Source organism: Bactrocera neohumeralis, unplaced genomic scaffold, assembly GCF_024586455.1.
Source record: "Bactrocera neohumeralis isolate Rockhampton unplaced genomic scaffold, APGP_CSIRO_Bneo_wtdbg2-racon-allhic-juicebox.fasta_v2 cluster11, whole genome shotgun sequence".
Lineage (NCBI taxonomy): Eukaryota > Metazoa > Arthropoda > Insecta > Diptera > Tephritidae > Bactrocera > Bactrocera neohumeralis.
This window is the reverse complement of record NW_026089624.1, coordinates 15,663,566-15,683,363: the sequence shown is the minus strand read 5'-3', so window position 1 is coordinate 15,683,363 and position 19,798 is coordinate 15,663,566. Positions and strand designations below refer to the sequence as shown.

The 19,798-nt window shown below is 35.6% G+C and overlaps 2 protein-coding genes across 13 annotated transcripts in view; one reads left to right on the top strand and one right to left on the bottom strand.

Moving 5' to 3' along the window:
* The window catches only part of LOC126766163 (synaptotagmin-7), a 96,869-nt gene that overhangs the window by 3,017 nt on the left and 74,054 nt on the right, over window positions 1-19,798 (top strand). For 11 of the 12 annotated variants that reach the window (XM_050484052.1, XM_050484055.1, XM_050484054.1 and 8 more), the window contains exons 3-5: window positions 11,085-11,165; window positions 13,629-13,797; window positions 16,932-17,144. In XM_050484052.1, coding sequence (XP_050340009.1) covers window positions 11,085-11,165; window positions 13,629-13,797; window positions 16,932-17,144 — 463 coding nt within the window. The remainder of the gene's footprint in view (window positions 1-11,084; window positions 11,166-13,628; window positions 13,798-16,931; window positions 17,145-19,798) is intronic. The other variant, XM_050484056.1, reaches the window with a different exon arrangement.
* Window positions 1-19,798, bottom strand: part of LOC126766148 (uncharacterized) — an 897,272-nt gene that overhangs the window by 842,966 nt on the left and 34,508 nt on the right. The window lies entirely within an intron of this gene.

The window sequence follows — 19,798 nt, the reverse complement described above, 5'->3', positions numbered from 1 at the left end:
AGCAGCACTCATAGAAGGCATGACCAAAGATGATCGTCCTTTTCTTCCGTCGGCCGTGGGCGCAAATCAGCGAAATGTTGAAGAACCTCGCTTTCATGCGGATTGTGGCTAGACGTTCATTCACCGGAGTGAATGATAGTACTCGGCGACGGAGTCTCCCTCCCACCACGAATCACACACCAAACTTCTGCTCCTTTATATAACCACTGTAGTAAATGCCACAAGGATCTACTCGTCTCTGTCCTTGTCCCGTCCATCGCATTTCTTGGACGGCGGCGATATCAGCCATTATTTTCACGAGAACATCAACCAGCTGAGCAGCAGCACCTTCTCAATTAAGGGACCGGACATTCCAGGTGCATGCCCTCAATTCGTAGTCCTTATTTCGTTTGCCATGGTCGTCATCAAAAGGGGGGTCACTCATTCGAGCCTTTTTGCTTCTATTCATTGGGGTGTTTTTTTTACGTGGCGGGTCCCAAACCCAGCGCACAACCCTATGTCGGGGATTATTCGCCTTCTTACTTTAGCTCGCCTTCAAACGGATGTTCTTAGGCTACCCAGAGGATACGTGGTCAAATACCTCGTGAGCTGCTTGAGCCACGTGTAAAAGAATCGTTTCTGACCACTCTCAAGTGAATGGCGATCAGAGAACTTTCCTCACTGGCGCGAACTTCTACACATGATCCCATCTTCGATATGGTATTACATAAAAATTAAATATTCACTTTTAATGAAAATATACAAAAAGGAACAAAATTAAATATTTATAAGGGCAAAAAATTGTAGTGGATAAAAATACAATTGATAACAAACAATGTTTGAAATTTAATAGTATTAAAATAATTAATTTTATAAGTAAAATAAAAAAGGATCAAAATTTAATGATTATAGAAGTAAAACACGATACCTTTTGAAACATTTAAGGCACAAACTGACACTGCATTTTTCACTGCAACTTGTTACGCTGGAAGTGCAACCATTTCCTTGACATTTGCGCCGTTTTTTAGCTGGTATAACAGAAATGAAGTGGTTGTGGCGATTATAACGGGTTTCGAAATCCATTGAGTGGTTTTAGTATTCCCAGCGTGATACATATAATACGTATAACATATTGGCGAAACTAAAGTTAAGGGATCGCCTCAGTGTGTAGCTCCGAAAAATTACTGATTTTCGCGATTTTTTTTTAATGTTGAAATTAAATTATATGCCCGGTTTTTTGTATATATACATAAGTACATTCATGACGAATACAAAACGATTTGTTATGTTTATTTATTGGATATATAATCTCTATATATAAAAAAGAAGAAGTTAACTCATGAACGGCTAAACCGATTTGGCTGAAAATTGGTGGGGAGGTCGCTTAGAACTAGGGTCAGAAAGGACATAGGATACTTTTCACCTCTTTATGTTAAAATTCAACACAATTCATAAATACAATAATTGTCTTCCAAATCATAAGCATTTGTTCAAAATTTATATAAAAATCATTTAAAAATTTTAATTATTTCAAAAATTGAAAGAAATAAGTAAATATTTTCATATCCATACATGCTTAGTGTATGGGTTATACTGACTGTGCTCCTGAACCAGGCAGTTTTTATGGGACAAACCAGTCGGATATATTTAATATCACAACAGAAAATGACATTGACATTTTCGTCGTCAAGGCATTGCGGATACTTTGCTGGATTATGGGCGAAAACGCAAATGCATTCATACCAAACCAAACGCGATATTTAGCATAAAAATATAGCGGAATAATTGGAGTGTTCATAAAAAAGTCTATTATAACTTGAGATATTCAGAAATCTTTTCGAAGCAAAAATCGCAAAAAGATTATTAATCTGTAAGAAAGTCGCTATCGCGCTATGGAAGCTTTATTTTTTGAAATTTGACAAAATGGCCAAAATGGCGGCGGTTTGAACAAAAAGTATCGAATTTTGCATACTTTTTCGTAGAAAAAAATAGGAAGATTTAAAAAAAATAAACGCTTAACGTATCGTATTCTTAACGTATCTTATCGTGCACTATTTAGCAAATAATTCTTATTTCGTACATTATACTCTTTAGCTTACAAACAATGCTCAATTCTGCTTCTATTATGATCCCTTTAGACGCACATTAAATAGAAAACGCATTGATTATTATTTTGCAAACTACTTACTAATTAATTTTTATTCTGTTTGTCAGGATTTTTCAATAGTTTCTTCATTAACAATGTTTGTTTGTGTGTGTGATTGTTAAATTAAAAATAAATACATATTTCATGTTATTCTAAGAATTGATTTTTAAGAAAAAGAAAATATTATGTTAATCTCGTGGTGTACGTGTTACCGCGTTGGTCGACGTTTGCTGACTACTCTTCTTCTCGTTGATGTTTCTTACATTCATTTACAGTCGGCCTTTCCTGATAAACTTGAGCGACCTCGCTCAAATCGTTATTGACTATTTCTTTTTCGTTGTCGTCGTCTTCTGGTAACTGACACCAGCGTTTCAACTTATCGATGGAGTAAACAGAAGAATAATGCTTTCTAGTGCGTCGTGTTTGTGGAAGATCTTCTACCACATATCGGTCGTGGTCAAGGACTTTGGTAACTAAAAACGGCCCCTTGAATCGTGGTTCGAGTTTTCTTGACATACCTGTGCTTGGTGGTTCATTTTCGGCTAGAACTAAGTCACCTTCTTGGAAAGTATGCGGAGTTGCGTGTGCTGCGTCAAAACGAGATTTCGCAGCTGCTCGTTTTTCATTAATTCTTTTAGCTGCTGTTTCACGGAGATCTGTTAGTTGTTTGTCATTTAGTGCTTCGTCGTTTGCTTGCAAGCTTAGAATAACTCTGTTGCGTAAAATATCACGTGGCTTGTACCCATACAAGAGCTCGTGAGGTGTACAACCCGTGGTACTGTTCTTCATCGTGTTTATGCACCACTGTACACAGCGAATTTTCTCGTCCCATTTCTTATCTACAGAATTCATCGGTAATAACATAGACAAAATTGTGCGATTTGTTCTTTCTGCGTGACCATTTGCTCTTGGTGTTCGTACCGCCGTGAGAACATGTTTTATATCATTTTCGAAACAGTACTTTTCGAATTCGCGAGACGTGAAAGCGGAACCTCTATCTGTCACAATACGTAATGGCATTCCAACATAACTACTTGTTTCGTTTAACGCTTCAATAACATAGCGAGTTGACGTATTCTTAACGGGATATAGCGTTGTAAATTTTGTGAATGAGTCGACGATAACCAAAAGATGTTCTTTTCCTTTTGAGCTTTTCGGAAATGGACCCAAATGATCCATATGGATAGTTCTGAATGGAACTGGTTCGATGTCACTGAAGTGGTACTGTATTTCGGCTTTACCACCTTTTCGTTTATTGTAAGCACAATCCATACAAGATAAAATGAATTGTTTGACAAAATTTCGCATTCGTGGAAACCACATATAGGTTTTCAATCGTTCTAACGTCTTTTCGACACCCATGTGTCCTGCTTGCATATGACAATCTTGAACAACTCTATGACGTAGTGTTCGTGGTACAACCCAAAGAAGTTTGTCGTCAACTTTTCGTAAAAGTCTTCCATGCTGTAGTACATACTCTTTATCTTCAACATTGTTGTTTGTTTTCATATTGTTTACAATTTGACATATGCGTTCGTCCTGTAACTGCATGCTGAAAAGCCAGTCATCTTTATCTATCACTGCTTTATCAATACGTAAGTCTACTACTTCAATTGTTCGTGCTTCCTCGTATGGAACTCGGCTTAGAGCATCGACGTGCTCCATGCGATTACCCGGTCGATGTTCAATCTCAATGTCGTAATCTTGTACTCGTAACCACCATCTGGCGATCCGTGGTATGAGCTCTTTCTTTTGCATAGTCGTTTTAAGTGCGCTGCAGTCTGTTTTAACCTTAACCTTTTTACCATAAATATAATATCGAAATCGTTCTAGAGACTCTACAACCGGCTAGAGTTTCGAGTTCATAACTATGAAACTTTTGTTCGTCAACGCTTGTTGCTCTACTGTAATATGCTATTGGCTTAAAATCATCTTTTTCGCGCTGCAATAATACGCCGGCCAAACCTACTGCACTTGCATCCGTGTGTAGCTCATGGTCTGCATCAACACGATATGCTACCAATACTGGTCGGGATACTAATTTAGATTTTAATTGCTCAAATGCGCATTCTTGCACTTTCGTCCATTCAAATTTTTGATTTTTTCGTAGCAGTTTGCGTAGCGGCTCTGAAATTATAGCATATCCGGGGACAAATTTTCTAAAGTACCCGCTTAACCCTAAAAATCTGCGTACATCTGCTAAATTAGCCGGTGTCTGGAACTTGGATACGGCTTGAGTTTTGATTTTACCAGGCGAAATACCTTCTGGCGTTAGCTCGTGACCAAGAAATGTAATCGTCGTTTTCATAAAATCGCATTTTTTTATATTTAGCGTCAAGCCCGCATTACGTAAAACTGTCAAAACTCGGTTCAATTTTTCTAGCATTTGCTCGAACGTTTGACTACCTATCAAGATGTCATCCATGTAAATCATAAGGTCGTCTTCGTGGACTTGTTCCTTAATCTTTGTCATTAAGCGTTGAAAAACAATCGGCGCATTCTTTAACCCAAATGGCATGCGTTTGAATTCATACAAGCCATCAGGGGTTATAAATGCCGTGTATTTGCGACTTTCAGGTGCGATTGGGATTTGATAATATCCACTATTTAGATCTAGAATCGTAAAAAATTTATATTGCTTAGCTTGATGCAGTTGTTCCTCAATATTTGGAACCGGAAAATTTTCTTTTTCAATTAACAAATTTAAACGACGGTAATCTACGCAAAGTCTATCGCTTCCATCTTTTTTCTTAACTAATACAATCGGGCTTGCAAATTCTGATGAGGATTTTTTTATAATATCGTTATCTTCGAGATCTTTAATCATTTGTGTAATTATCATTCGCTTTGGAGCTGGCACTCGATAAGGCGCTTGCGCGATAATCTTTTTTGATTTTAAAACAATTTGCATTTCAATTAGGTGTGACTTACCAATGCCGTTTAATCCGTTCGAGAACACATCATTGTACTTTTCCAGTAACTCTTGCAGTTTACGCCTTTGATCTGCACTACTTACATTATTTGTAAAACACTCGTCATCAGGTAACGCAACAGCATAACGACGTTCAGGTTCCAACTTTGATTGACCATTATCCACCGTAAACACCACGCCTTTACGCGCTACGACATCTTGACCCAGTAGAAAATCAGTTTCCAACATATTATCTGCAACAATATAGACTAGCACGTTGACCTTTGCTTCACCAATTACTATGTCGAGCATACACCTCTCCCGCATCATGTATCTTCCACCACTTATTCCGTTTAAATGTGCACAACATTCTTCAGGTTCAATTCTCAACATATCGACCGTTGACTTTCGAACTAAACTGCACTCGCTACCAGTATCGATTAACGCTTCAAAAATTCTGCCGTTTACGTTAACTTTCTTAACAAAACATTTCTCATCTCGTGTCAGATCAGCTTTTCGAACGTTATGTCCTACTTGCTTACAACCACAATTGATCGGTTCGTTTCGTTTATGCACTTTACCACAATCAGCACATCTTGAACGCTTCTGCTCCTTCATACATTTACTTGATATGTGGCCTATCTCACCACAATTGTAACACACGATTTTTTTGCTTTCACTATTCGCTGCTTGCTGTCGCGGTACGTCCTTCGCATTAGTTCCAAAATTTTGTTTAAACGTGGTAACTTTAACACGATTTCTTAACCACTCTTCAATTATCTCGCGCATTTGCTTCGTACTTTCAAACCTCTGCGCTGCAATGGCACTTTGTAACTCGGAATGATTCAAACCCTGTCGCGTATACTGGATTATTGCAGATTTACTTAGTTGAAATCGCTTGCCTAGTGCATTCACTCTAAAACAGTAGTCGGATATACGTTCACCTGTTCTGCGTCCCGATTCATTCATCATACGATGAATTTGAGCTTCATCATAAGACATGCAAAATTCATTTCTCAATTCCGCAGCGAAATCATCCCAGCTGGTGTGCACAGTGGGCAAAGTGTCTAACCACATACGAGCGACTCCTTTCAATTGCCCATAAACCGCTACTAAAACACATTTTTCATCTAGTTGGTAAGCTCTCATAACGCTGCTAACACGATCAATAAACTGTTGAACTGTGAGCGACTGCGTATTGGTTGGATCAAACTCCGGTATCATGTCCGATATTTCTCTAATCGACCGAAAACCACCGCCATATGCATTTGTAAGAATTGACGGCGTCGAAACTTGACAAACATTTTCGTTTGCGTTTTGATTATTGACATTCGCGTCAATTGTTCGTTGATTATTCTGCTGCAGCATGCCAACAATAGTTTCCATCATACCACGTAAATCATTGATTTGCTCTTGCAGCCCTGAATCTATAACTGTGGGAGCTTCAATTTCATCACCTCCGATTTTTTGTATTAAGCGTAATTCTAGCTCTGCTCTAGAACCAGACGTAGATAAGCCTTTTTCCCGCAGTATCACTTTTAATTGATCGATTTTTAGTTCGTTTATTTTAGGCATCGTGGATTGTTTTATTTTTACACGTTTATATTCACAACTTCTTGTTTACTTCTCGTTGCTTTTCGTTTTGTTTTGATTTTGTAATTCAAAACTCGTTAATTTTCGTTTTCAGTTACTATTTCTCGTTTTGCTTTGATTTTTCAATTCACAACTCGTTGATTTCTGCTTTTAGTTATTACATTTGTATTCGTTGACATTCGTTGTTCTTATTATCCGTTGTTGCGTTGACATTCGTTGTTTATGTTTCTCGTTGCTGCGTTTGCATTCGTTTATGTGAATCTCCGTTGACATTCGTTGTTTATGTTTCTCGTTGCTGCGTTAGTATACGTACTCGTAGATTTTCATGTCGTTCGTTTGTTATCGTTTAGCGTTGCTTCTTCTCTTCGTTGCCCTTTTTCACTTCGTTGACGAGACACCCGGTAGTTTTGCTTCACGTTGATGCGTCGATAGATGGCGTTGCTTCTGCGCTTTAGCAATTTCGCTTTGTCGTATACGCATGTTGTAGTACTGCTATTTTCTCACTCTTACTCATGTCGATTTTGCCTTAAAAGGCGACTGATTCTTTCGCACTCACTTTTTAAATTTGATATTAAAACTGCCGATTGCCGAAATTGAGATTGTTGGAGCGCTAGCGCTCCTGCACTTTTAGGTTTAAAATTTGTCTTTTTTCACGGCTTTTTTTGCTATTTTTAATGCGTTCATGTGATTACGTTCATTTGTGGCATCATTTCACACACTTTCCCAGCTTCTGAACTGTTAATGAGATACTTACTCTTAACGTATCGTATTCTTAACGTATCTTATCGTGCCGCACATTAAATAGAAAACGCGTTTGTCAGGATTTTTCAATAGTTTATTCATTAACAATGTTTGTTTGTGTGTGTGATTGTTAAATTAAAAATAAATACATATTTCATGTTATTCTAAGAATTGATTTTAAGAAAAGGAAAATATTATGTTAATCTCGTGATGTACGTGTTACCGCGTTGGTCGACGTTTGCTGACTACTCTTCTTCTCGTTGATGTTTCTTACATTCATATTTATATATGTGAAAAATAAAATTTTGGATTAATCAAGTTGACGAAATGCCCTCTTTCTAATAGCAACGATTACAAAGAGCTCCGAATATTTCTTGGTACTGTCGACCATCAAAGATTTTTTTATAAACAATCACGCTTGGATGTCGAAAGCCATTTACTCATTAAAAATTTACGTATTTTGCGATGCTTTTGAACTCTCACCATAAGAAGAGAAAAGTTTATTGGACGTTTGTTTATTCGATTTATATATGTGTTTTGGTATCTGAAGCTCCGTTTGCAATTTTTGAAAAGTTTATGCTTATAGAACTATTGATAAATCTGAAGCTGTCTTGAAAAAAATTAAAAACCATTTATGGTACTTGAGCCCAGAGGTGGTGGCACTCTCATTTTTTGATAAAAATATATCAGTCCCTATCAAACGCAAAATGGTCAAAGCCTTGACCTTGGATCCTGCTTATGAATTTGGTTGTAAAGTATTTTATAAACAATGATAGTGATATAAAAAATTTACAAACTAAAGAAATTGATTACTTTTTAAATTGTAATACTTTGAACTTTTTTAAGAGATTTGTTATTAATACGAGCTTTTTGGAACTTGACGTGCAGACTTGGCATGAAAATGATGATTATTTAAAAGGATTAAAGATTGCTAAGAATATTAAAATTGTTAATGATGTAGCAGAGAGAGCTGTACAATTGACTCAAGAATACATAAATGTGTTAGCTAAAGATGAGAATCAAAAACAGTATCTTCTCCAAGTGATAAAAGAGTATAAAAATGAATTTCCAAATGCTACTAAGGAATGCCTGACGAAAAAGATAAAAGTTCAATAATTAACATACAATCAATAATAATTTGTGTGTTAAAATTTACATTTATAACATGTGTGATTATTGAAAGTTTAAAATAAAAGATCTTACACGAAATTCAGAATAAAAATTAATTAGTAAGTAGTTTAAGCAAAATAAATAGAATAATCAATACAAATAAATTTTGACCCTTCCAAAGGTTATATAATAAAGTTTTTGCGCCAATATGAAAATTTCTCCGTCTAAAGGGATCATAATAGAAGCAGAATTGAGCCTTGTTGGTAAGTTAAAAGGTATAATGTACGAAATAAGAATTATTTGCTAAAGAGTGCAAAAACCCCATGTTAGTTAAATGGGAAAAGTATCCTTATTTAGGCAGAGTTAAACGGCATCGAAAAAATTTTTCTTTGTTTCCACAATTGTTTTTAGGTCAAAAAGAAACGATTTTGACGATACCCAAGTGGAAATAGCCAACTTGGTAAATAACGGACACCCTAATGTATATATGTATATCAGCATTTTAAATTTTTTTAGTCGCAATAAAGCCACCCTTTTTCTTATCAATTTTTTTTTTGTTTAGTAATGGACATGATTTTGGCAACATGTTTTTTGTAAGAGTTCCGGTGTTATGGTAACCCTGTTGTTTCAATACTAACAACATTCCCATTGAGGTAAATAAGTTGCCAAAGTAAAAATCGAAAACAATGTCGCAGCATTTTCCCATATTTTGGAATTTTTTTGATACATTTCGAAATTTAATTTAATTTGTAAATTCTTTCCATTGTTGCAACTCCACTCATTTTCAAATAAAGGTTATGATTTATTTTTATACTCTTGCAACATGTTGCGACATAGTACAATATGTTTGTTCATTCATATAACGGTTGTTTGTATAACCTAAAACTAATTGAGTTAGATATATGGTATTGTATATAATATCTATCAGGATGAAGCAATGAGTTCAAATCCGAGTGACTGTTTGTCCGTCCATATGTGCAAGCTGTAACTTGAGTAAAAATTGAGATATCTCAAAAAAACTTGGTACATATAGTATGTTTCTCGGCATCGTAAGACGGCTATTAGTGTAGATGGTCATAATCGGACGACCGCCACTCTCACAAAACGTCTTTAATCGAAAACCTATATAGTGTCGTCATTAAGCACCACATTAAGATAAGTACTGCAATTTAGAACAGGGGTTCGAAAAGCTCTTATAGACCAAAAATTTTGAAAAAATGGGCGTGGCTACGCTCTCTATTTGGTTTAATGTAAATATTTCCTAAAGCATTTACGCTGCAAAATCCAATTGCGCTCAGGACAAATCCCTTAAGCACCCCTATCGACACTGTAAAAATGGATGAAATCAGAAGATAACCCCGTCCACTCCACGTATAAGGTACTGTTAAAAACAACTAAAAGTGGAATAAATTAATAAAAAAAATAGTACAGAAGCATAAATTTTTACACCTGAGATGGTGTGAGATGGCTAATAGGAGCCGGGAGAAAAACTGGCCGCCTGACCGAATTTAGCCAAAATTGATAGGTAGAATTCTTCTCATTCTTATGTAATAGAGCGAAAATAGACGAAATCAGACTGCAACCGCGCCGACTTCTCTTTAAATATTATTATATTATTTCCTTTCCAATGTACAAATCAAAAAGCAATTAATACAAGTATAACAGGATACAATTTTGCACGAATAAAATTAGATATCGTGGTTTAGTAATAATAGTGTATCTTTGTGCTTAGAATGAATAAAATTTGGCGAAAACTTGACCTAGCCCCCATATAACAAACATATAAAATTCGGATGACTTTATTCCATGGACTGGTGGTACCTTAATGAATCTCAGGGAACATTTTATTGGTATGTGACATGCTAAAGTATGAACTGAAGGCCGAAATAGATAAAATCGGATCGAAAATACCACCAACTCCTAAAACTCTAATTCTTTCATTGTGTAAATATCTTATAGCGTTTTCCTTTCTCACAAAAATGGAGGTGCTACGGTGTTTCGATGCAACCGATGTTAACGTTTTTTCTTGTTTTATTACAACTTTTTAGAACACAGGTAGAAAACCCTATATATGGTAAAGGGATAAAATGCTAGCGGCTAGTATCTTCACTGTTGTCCAGTAGGTTAATGGCGTGTATGTTGGGGTGGCAGCTTAAGCGATTAAGATATCTTCAACTGAGTTTCTGAATCTCGCTCTTCACCATATATATTTCAACGCCTTTGTGTAAGTTAATATTTTTGATGTACCATGGAGCGTTTGCAATCAACCTGAGTGTTTTCGACTGATATCTTTGACATGTATTCGACGACAAATTTTTTATTCTTTGTCAACTCCCATATCTACATATTTCTAATTTATTTTGTAACTGCTCTTACAGCTGTACGATCATTAACTGTAGGTAGCGGAAAATGCTTGTCCACTTTTTTTATTTGTTTCGCGGTCACATGAACGCCTGCTCGGTAGACAATAATTGCATTACTCTGGGGAATGTTATTTCAACCGGTCGTGAAGTTTTTGGATATACTGATCTTTACTAATAAGCAATATTGAATTCCCTCTATAATAACATTAAAAATAAAAACTATTATTTCTTTGTACTATAGGTATTGCATTTGCATGTATTCGACTATGATCGGTTTTCGCGTGACGACTCCATTGGTGAAGTGTTCCTACCACTGTGTCAGGTAACCTCATTTGTATATATTTACATAAAAGTAAGTATAACACACATATATGTCTATATATATTTTGGGGTGGCCTTTATTTCCCAAGGGGATTGTTTTTTGCAGACGCCTCCTGAAGTTCAGTGTTTGCTCTAAGACATGGAGGCGTTTGCAAAAAAAACTAACTAGTGAAATTACGAACACACTAGCGTATATCTATATTTAAATTTAATATGCAGTGTTAAAGAAACATGATTACGAATGCATCGGAGTTTTTGTATACGCAAGTAAAATATGTAAAGTTTTATCATTTGTAACACAAATCACACGCTCAACTATCTAGTATATGAAGGCTGCATATACTAGTTAGTTGAGCGTGTGAGAAGCATAACTTTTTCAATGCTACCTCTCTGCTATATACATATATCATACATAGAAACACAGATTTTTATCAGCTTCTCTATCTGGAATTTTTCTTTATTTGAAATTTTGTTGATTTAATTATTCTCGCCAGTGATGGTTATTGCGTTTCTATCGCTCTTCTAGCTGCCTGTTGCTCAGCAAAACGTATTTAGGTATCTAACGAACTACATTTAGGTAACTAAATAGGCGTTTCTGCTCCTCTCATCGCATTTTGTCGCCCTGCTTGCTGTTGTCTCAGATCTCCGTGAGCTATATGGTAGTGTTTGGTTCAATATTCATCGAATACAATTGCAACATCGACGCTGATTTTGCAAAAAAAAGTGTCCCGTAAGGACCTTCTGCAGAAATAAACGAATTTATACTCTTGCAACCAGTTGCTACAGAGTATTATAGTTTTGTTCACCCAACGGTTGTACGTATCACCTAAAACTAATCGAGATAGATATAGGGTTATATATATATATAGTATAAAATTGATCAGGGTGACGAGAAAAGTTGAAATCCGGTTGACTGTCTGTCTGTCCGTCCGTCCGTGCAAGCTGTAACTTGAATAAAAATTGAGATACCTCGATGAAACTTGGTGTGTGGGTTCCTTAGTACAAAAAAAAATGTCGAATTCGTAGATGGCCTTAATCGGACCGCTGCCAAGCTCACAAATCGCCATTAACCGAAAACATATAAAGTGTCATAACTAAGCACTAAATTAAAATGTAAAATTGTAATTTGGCACAGGGGATCGCAGTAGCAAGGGGCACCTGTGGGTAAAAAATTTTGGAAAAGTGGGTGTGGCCATGCCCTTTAATATGTTTAATATACATATACAGGGCGTGTATATGTAAAATCTCATATCTCAGGAAACGACTGACCGATTTCGACTAAATTTAGTACGCATAATTTTTCTAATATTCCTAAGTTACAGTGTGAAAATAGGCAAATATAACAAAATTTAAAAGTCTATTTGATTCTTTTACTTTCCAGTACACAAATCAAGAAGTAAATCATATAGCGGAATAAAATTTTGCACTAATAACTCTCTTAAAATGTAGCACCTTTTGACCAAAAATTGTACAAATCCAACCAAAACTGTTGAAGACCGTAGGTACCGAATATGTGGGCCCCAGTATCTATAGTTAACTTTCGACCGAAAATATTGGTCAATGTGTGAGATATATAATTGAAACTCACGGATAATTCTCCTCTGACAATGGTTTGTCTGTATGCCAAAAATTGGTCGAATCGGTCCAATACTTCCCTGAACGCCCATATTCCTATTTTAAAGATTTTAGAACTACCAGGTGACTTTATCCTGGATATATCAGCCAATATTTGAGTATATCCAATGAAATTTGGAGAGCGTATTTTAAGCATGACAGTATATCCTTGTGCCTAAAATTGATAAATTTGAGCGAAAACTTGACCTAGCCCATTACCAAAATTTTCGAAAATCCCTCTGACTTTGCTCCATATGATTAGTGATTGTATCTGAGGTACTTCAATGTTAATAGTTTATGGATAATATCGGGTCGGTACTTACACTTTCGTTTTTACTAAAAAATCTTTTGCTGAATTTGTCTGCCAATGTATGAGTTATATAGAGTATATGTATGTAAGTATATGTAAAATTTCCTAGATTTCGGTCCTCTGTTTGACGTTTTAAACGTAAATATATTTTCCTGGCTTTAATTCTAGCAAGTTGCAAGAGTATAAAAAGTTCGGTTGCATCCGAACTTAGCCCTTTCTCACTTGTTATATATAAGATGCATGAATATTTTCGTGGTGTGTGATTAATTTAATTTTTACAAGTACAGCAACAGTAAGTGACATTTAATTAATAATAAGAGAACATATATGTACATATATTTAATCCTACAGTCACTGACGGGTCACTGAAGACTTAAAATATTATTGCACAATAAGTGATCAAATAAAGAAGAATTTTTGTAGAGTCTCTTGTGTCTAAAAGTTTTGATTTTTATATAGCAATAGCAAATAGTTTATAGCAAGGTTTACATCTTCATTATCCCTTTATATCTATTACATGTATGTATGACATACGTATAGGTTGATTTCGCTAGCAAGCAATCATTTTGGAAAGCACTGAAACCACCGGCTAAGGATAAATGCGGTGAATTGCTTTCATCGCTCTGCTATCATCCATCAAATTCAGTACTAACATTAACATTGATTAAAGCGCGAAATCTGAAAGCAAAAGATATCAATGGCAAATCAGGTAAGTAAATAGTAAACATATATTCACGCACAATGGCTTGTGTACATACACACATAGGTACATATAATGCGAACATAACTCATTTATCGATCAAATTATAAAGTTACAAAGACCATAAGCTTGAAGCATAAATTTACAAATTTGTATAACTTCTGTTATATATACATTTCCTTCTTATGTATATACTTATATACATAAGTATGTATCTTAGAGCGGATTGAATTTACAGGGTACTTAAAAACCGGAAAAGTTGCGTATGCGGAATATATTTTACGGTTGATTAAGAGAATATGGTTCTAAAGGTGGTTTTGAGCCATCGCTTTCTAACGCGAAGTTTATGCATTAGAGAACAAATCTGCAAAATTAGGTGCTGTTAGCACGTATTAACTAAAGGCATAATGCCGGATAATAAAATATCTGAATAATCGGTAATCAGTTCGAATACGCATTTATATGATATATTTGTCCTATCTGGTCGATTCCGGCAAATTATCAATATAATTTCAAAATGCACCAATGTGTTAACTTTCATTCGGATATCTGAAAACCTAACGTATAAATTTTTGAATCCCCAAATGAAAAACTTCGCCTTAAAAACCGCTGGTTTAAAACTAGTTTTAGATCGTAGCCTCTTAGGCGAATTTGGTCAAGATCATCTTTAGAACATTTCCGGCGTACGCGACTGAACCTTTACGATAAACTGTATACAAATTTAAACAAGTCAAAGATGTTAAAAAGGACGGATAATCCGAATGGGTATACTTGAAATATATTTGCATTTTTTATATGAGAACGCTTATAACTAAACTTCCTTCATAATGCCAGCAATATCTGTGAAATGTCCCAATCCGGTACTATAAGGTAATTTCCTAAGGAATTGCTTGAAGGGGAATTTTTTAAAGATATATAAATCATTGTGCCATTTTCAAGCCAACTGGTCATACGAAAATTCATATATCTATTTCTGCATGGACAAAAATAACAACGTTTACGTAATAATATGGGCCTGTTCTAAACCTTAATATCTCCTATATGTATTCCTAAATAAATATATTTTATACACTGCGCATCACTAGATTAGCGCATTAAGCATGAGGAGGTGTTAGGTCCGCCGACTAGTTACGCTTTGGGAGTTTATTGGTAACATCCATCCTACATCTTTCCAACCGATCATCTCCTGACATGTCTGGGTCTTCCTAATTAAACTTTCTTTCAAAACAAATTATGATTGTTCAGGCAAAATTTAGGAGCGTTCCTTTTCTCTTCCTGCTAAATTTTTTTAGTGTCTGTTTTTTCAAATGTTCGGCTTTCTTAATCACCCTTTGAGTAGTTGATTTCCTCGCCTTAATTACAATAATTACACGATTTTTGCTACCCTTAAAGTTCTAACCATACGTTTCTCGATTTCAAAGAAAACCGGCAATTTTTTCGATGCCTTCCGTTCTTTTTGCAACTTAATGTAAAGGCCGTCCCTATGCTTCGATTTTGGATAATTCCTTGACGAATAGAACTACCCAAAAACGAATAGATATAACCACATTGCATACCAATTTGTAGAAAACTAATTAATTTAACTTCTAGGCAAAAGGGGACTTAACAGTATTGTAGGGGTCATTACAGGGCACCTATCCGTGAGTACAAAATTGGAAAAGCAGATTCAGTGTAATACCAAGCGTGCGCGGTGGAGACGAGATACATACCACGACTCCCAATGATCCAAATTAAGAAGCATTGACCAGCATCAATGGAAAATATAAGATATTTTACATGGTGGATTTTGTTGCTAGATAATGATTAATTTGCTGCATGCGGTCTGATGGCCTTGCGACTCCCTTTTCAACAAACCAACTAACTAAACACCACAAAAAAATTTGCCACTGTGAATATGAAATTTTGCGAGATAATTAAATTAACATTTGTTGGCGCTAATTTGACAATGCAAAAAACGTGCAGGCATTTTCACCAAAAATAAAACAATGAAAGAATAAATATATAGTAGAAGCACCTCCCATAAGCTCAATTGCTCCTTTCGCACATATGAACTTAAATTTTAGTGATTTCTGTAAGTGCATTACAATACCTAAACAACCCTTCCGGAATTTTTCGGAACACAAACCGATTATAAATTAAAACCAAATATTCAAAAGTCAACTCAACTTTTTAAACTGGGAATATGTACTTTTAAACAAACTAAGAAAATGTTGAAAAACAGTATACAAATATGTAAACAGGGTTTGTCCGAAAAGTAGTAAGACTGAATCGATTTAAAAAAAATTATTGAACCAACCGCTATAGTTCTTTAAAAACTGTCAAAATAGGCTCCTTCTGCGTCGATGCATCGCTGCCAGCGCGATTTACAAGCACGGAAGGCATTCTCGTTGGGTAGCTGTGGTGCAACTTCCAATCGGCTGCGATGTCTTGTCGGACCCGATGACCCTTAATTTGAGTCTCTTGAGGACTGCCACGTAAAACTTTGACGGTTTGTCTAGGAGGAAAAAAATTCATGGTGGACGATGACTTTGATGTAAAAAAAATGAGCATCGTTTTCATTTGGATTTGCTCATTCTTCTTCACACTTCTTGCTACAGCAACATCTGGGTAAGTTTTGTTGATCATATCAAACGTGTCTGTCGCAGATTTATCGAGTTTCACACAGAATTTAGTCTGCTCTAAAGAACACTGCATTTTCGGGTTGCTCCACTCACAGAAACACGTCCTGACTCTCCAGGTGCTCGGAGACAACTGACCAGCCGCTCGTTCGTTAGCTAGGAACACCCTCTACCGAATCCAGTTAGTGCGCGCATGCTCCGAAGTACAGTCGCTGCGGAAGAAAATCAGTCCTATTACTTTCCGAACAAACCCTGTATGTATATAATTTTTACGGACAGATTGAAATTTATATATATTTGTAAATGCACTGGAAGGGTCCGGCGAATCAGTCATCACACTATCTACCCGCACTAAGTAATTGCAGAACTAAGAATATCCACAGTATATATTACCTTCATACATACAAGAATATTAAAAATTATAGATAAACTTACAAACAATATATATATATCCTGTATACATGTATAAAATAACAAAGACATAAACTATGACTGTCATAAAATCCATTCGAAAAATCCTTTCAGATCCATATGTTAAAGTCTGGCTACAATTCGGCGATAAGCGTGTCGAAAAACGAAAGACTCCAATATTTAATTGCACACTCAATCCTGTCTTTAATGAGTCATTTAGTTTCAATGTACCGTGGGAGAAGATACGGGAATGCTCCTTAGATGTAATGGTAATGGATTTTGATAATATTGGACGAAATGAGTTAATTGGAAGAATTTTATTGGCTGGTGAGTAAAGAACAAATACTTTGAAAATGGTGTAAAACTCTCATACACTTAATAATGCATGTCTAATGTCTACGAATATTCATTTGTATCTAGCAAAAAATAAATCCGTTTTCTGTGCTCAAGTCACTCAGTTATTTTCGTTTTCTACATTACGCAATTAAATCCCCGTTGTTTATATCTGAAATAAGTGGCAAAGAAAATGTCTTCCAGATATTATGTTTTAGGATTTGAGCAGGCTAGTAGTACCACATTCACGGTTTCAGAGCCATAATTTCTGTGGTTATATTAAGAAACACTAAAGTTATAAATTCGAATAAAGACAACTATGTGGGAATAGTAAGATGATTTAACTTCGTATGTAGTACTATTATTTTTGAGACGCATGTCATCAATTTATTACAAAAGGCTATAATTTAAATTTTAAGTAATTCTATAATCGTTTGCCTATTATTTTACCAATTTAGCGATTAGTGTAATACATTTGTAAAATTACTAGAATTGAAAGAAAATGCTTTGTTATACTAAACATAATAAAAATAAAAGTTAAAACATAAAATAACTTCGGTTGCACCAACGCTATAACACCCTTCACAGGTGAATTTTTTATAGCAGAAAAGGATATAAAAAGATTTTTATTCTGATTTTGATCCCTCAGTTTGGATGGCAGCTGTATACTACATATATGTATGATCGGAAATTGTAGCAATGTCTTGGAAAATAATCCACTCCAAGTAAAAGAGTTTTTCATTCAAAGGCTTTAGCTTAATCGTTATTTTGTATGGCAGCTGAATGCTATAGTTATCCGATCTACACAATTTCTTTGGAGATTGTGGCGGTCTATTAAGTTATTATCTTTGCCAAGTTTTATGAAAATATCTTGACTGCGGACAGCGGAGGACAAAAAATAAGAGAGGCCGAAATGCGTGAGTACGAAGAGCCTGTAAGGCTGGCTGACAAGGGAAATGCTCGAAAATTCTACGAAAATATGTGGCGACTAACAGAAGGTTTCAAGATCGGAGTATATTCTCCTCCAAAAGTGATCTAGTCACTGATGTCCAGAGCATACTGAAATTATGGAGGGAACACTTGAACAACAATTGTCCACATATTCACAATGCGGCAAATCTTAGAAAAGACCCGTCACATGCACGATTTGGCTCCCACGTCAATCGCAGATCAACCACTTCGGAGCCAGCGATAACACCAACAACAACGACAGCATCGAAATCCAACGCAGAAGAACTCTTGCTAACAGGTGTTACTTCGGATTGAGTAGGCATTTGAGAAGCACAGTCCTCTCTCGACGAACGATAACCAAACTCTACAAGTCACTCTTTATCGCCGTCCTTCAATATCTGGTGAGTGGGAGTTACGAGTTTTCGACAGAAAGGTTCTGCGGAAGATGTATGGTCCTTTGCGCATTGACAACGGCGAATACCGCACTCGATGAGCTGTACGAGCTATACGACGACATTTCAGTTTAGCCATCTAAGAGACAGCGGCTACAGTAGCTAGGTCATATCGTTCGAAGAAGTATTCGAAGCAGTACACGCCGGGGGATGCAGAGGAAGAGTAAGACCTCCACTCCGTTGGAAAGACCAGGTGGAGAAGCACCTGGCTACACTTGGAATCTCCAATTGGTACCAAACAAACAGCTAAGAGGAAGAACGACTGGCGGAGTGTTGTAAACTCGGCAAGCGGTGCATACGCCAACAAAAAGAAGAAGGATTTTATTAAAACTTCAGTGCAACCGAAGTTACGGTTTTTTCCTGTTTTTACCTACTTCCAACATCTTAATTTAAGTTAAGTAAATTGCCACTAATAATAATGCAGGAGGATTACAGAAATTTTCCTTTATAATAGTGTAATTTCTTTATTGAATGAGATAGATAATACAATAATGACGTATTAATATTATATTTTGCAACAAACATATTATGTATGCAGGAGTTTTTTTAAATTCATTTCCTCTCACATTTATAAGTTGTCAAAAAATTTAAATTTTAAAAAACTAAGTAAAATCCTGGCGTTCGAATTTACCACAAAAATTTTAAAATTTCGGTTTCATTTGTCAGAATTTTAATTTTTCTACCGTTTGGCACTCAGACAAATAAATACATTTCATAATAAGCAAAAGTACTAAAAAATATTAAATTCGAAGTAATTAGACATTTTGAAGCAAAGCCAGCCAACCAAACCTCGAAATCTTTCAAAACTCTATGTAGGTTTTTACACAATTGTAAGGGAAGACGCATAAAAACCTATTAGAGTATACTAAATTCTTTTAAGCTCATAGTGTCAAAATATTGTCAGAATTTCTTTATACCCATAAACGAGCAAGCAGCGTTAAACAAACGTCACAAAATTCGTATTCATTCAACATATGCCACAAGCTTTAGTTTGGTTTTAAAACAAACCGGTAGCCAAATCAAAAATTAACAAGGAGATAAGTTCTTGGTTCTTCCCAATTCGTATGTACCTAAGACGTGAACGTTTCTTCAGGTGTCAGCAAAAATGTATACATAATTCAAGACTGTTAAATATGAATTCAACATTCGTTAATTTTCGCAAATTATAAACAATATCGAATATATGGGGGTTACGAGAACATATGGTTCCATTACTGCGGCACCAAACTACATTCTTCTTTTTCT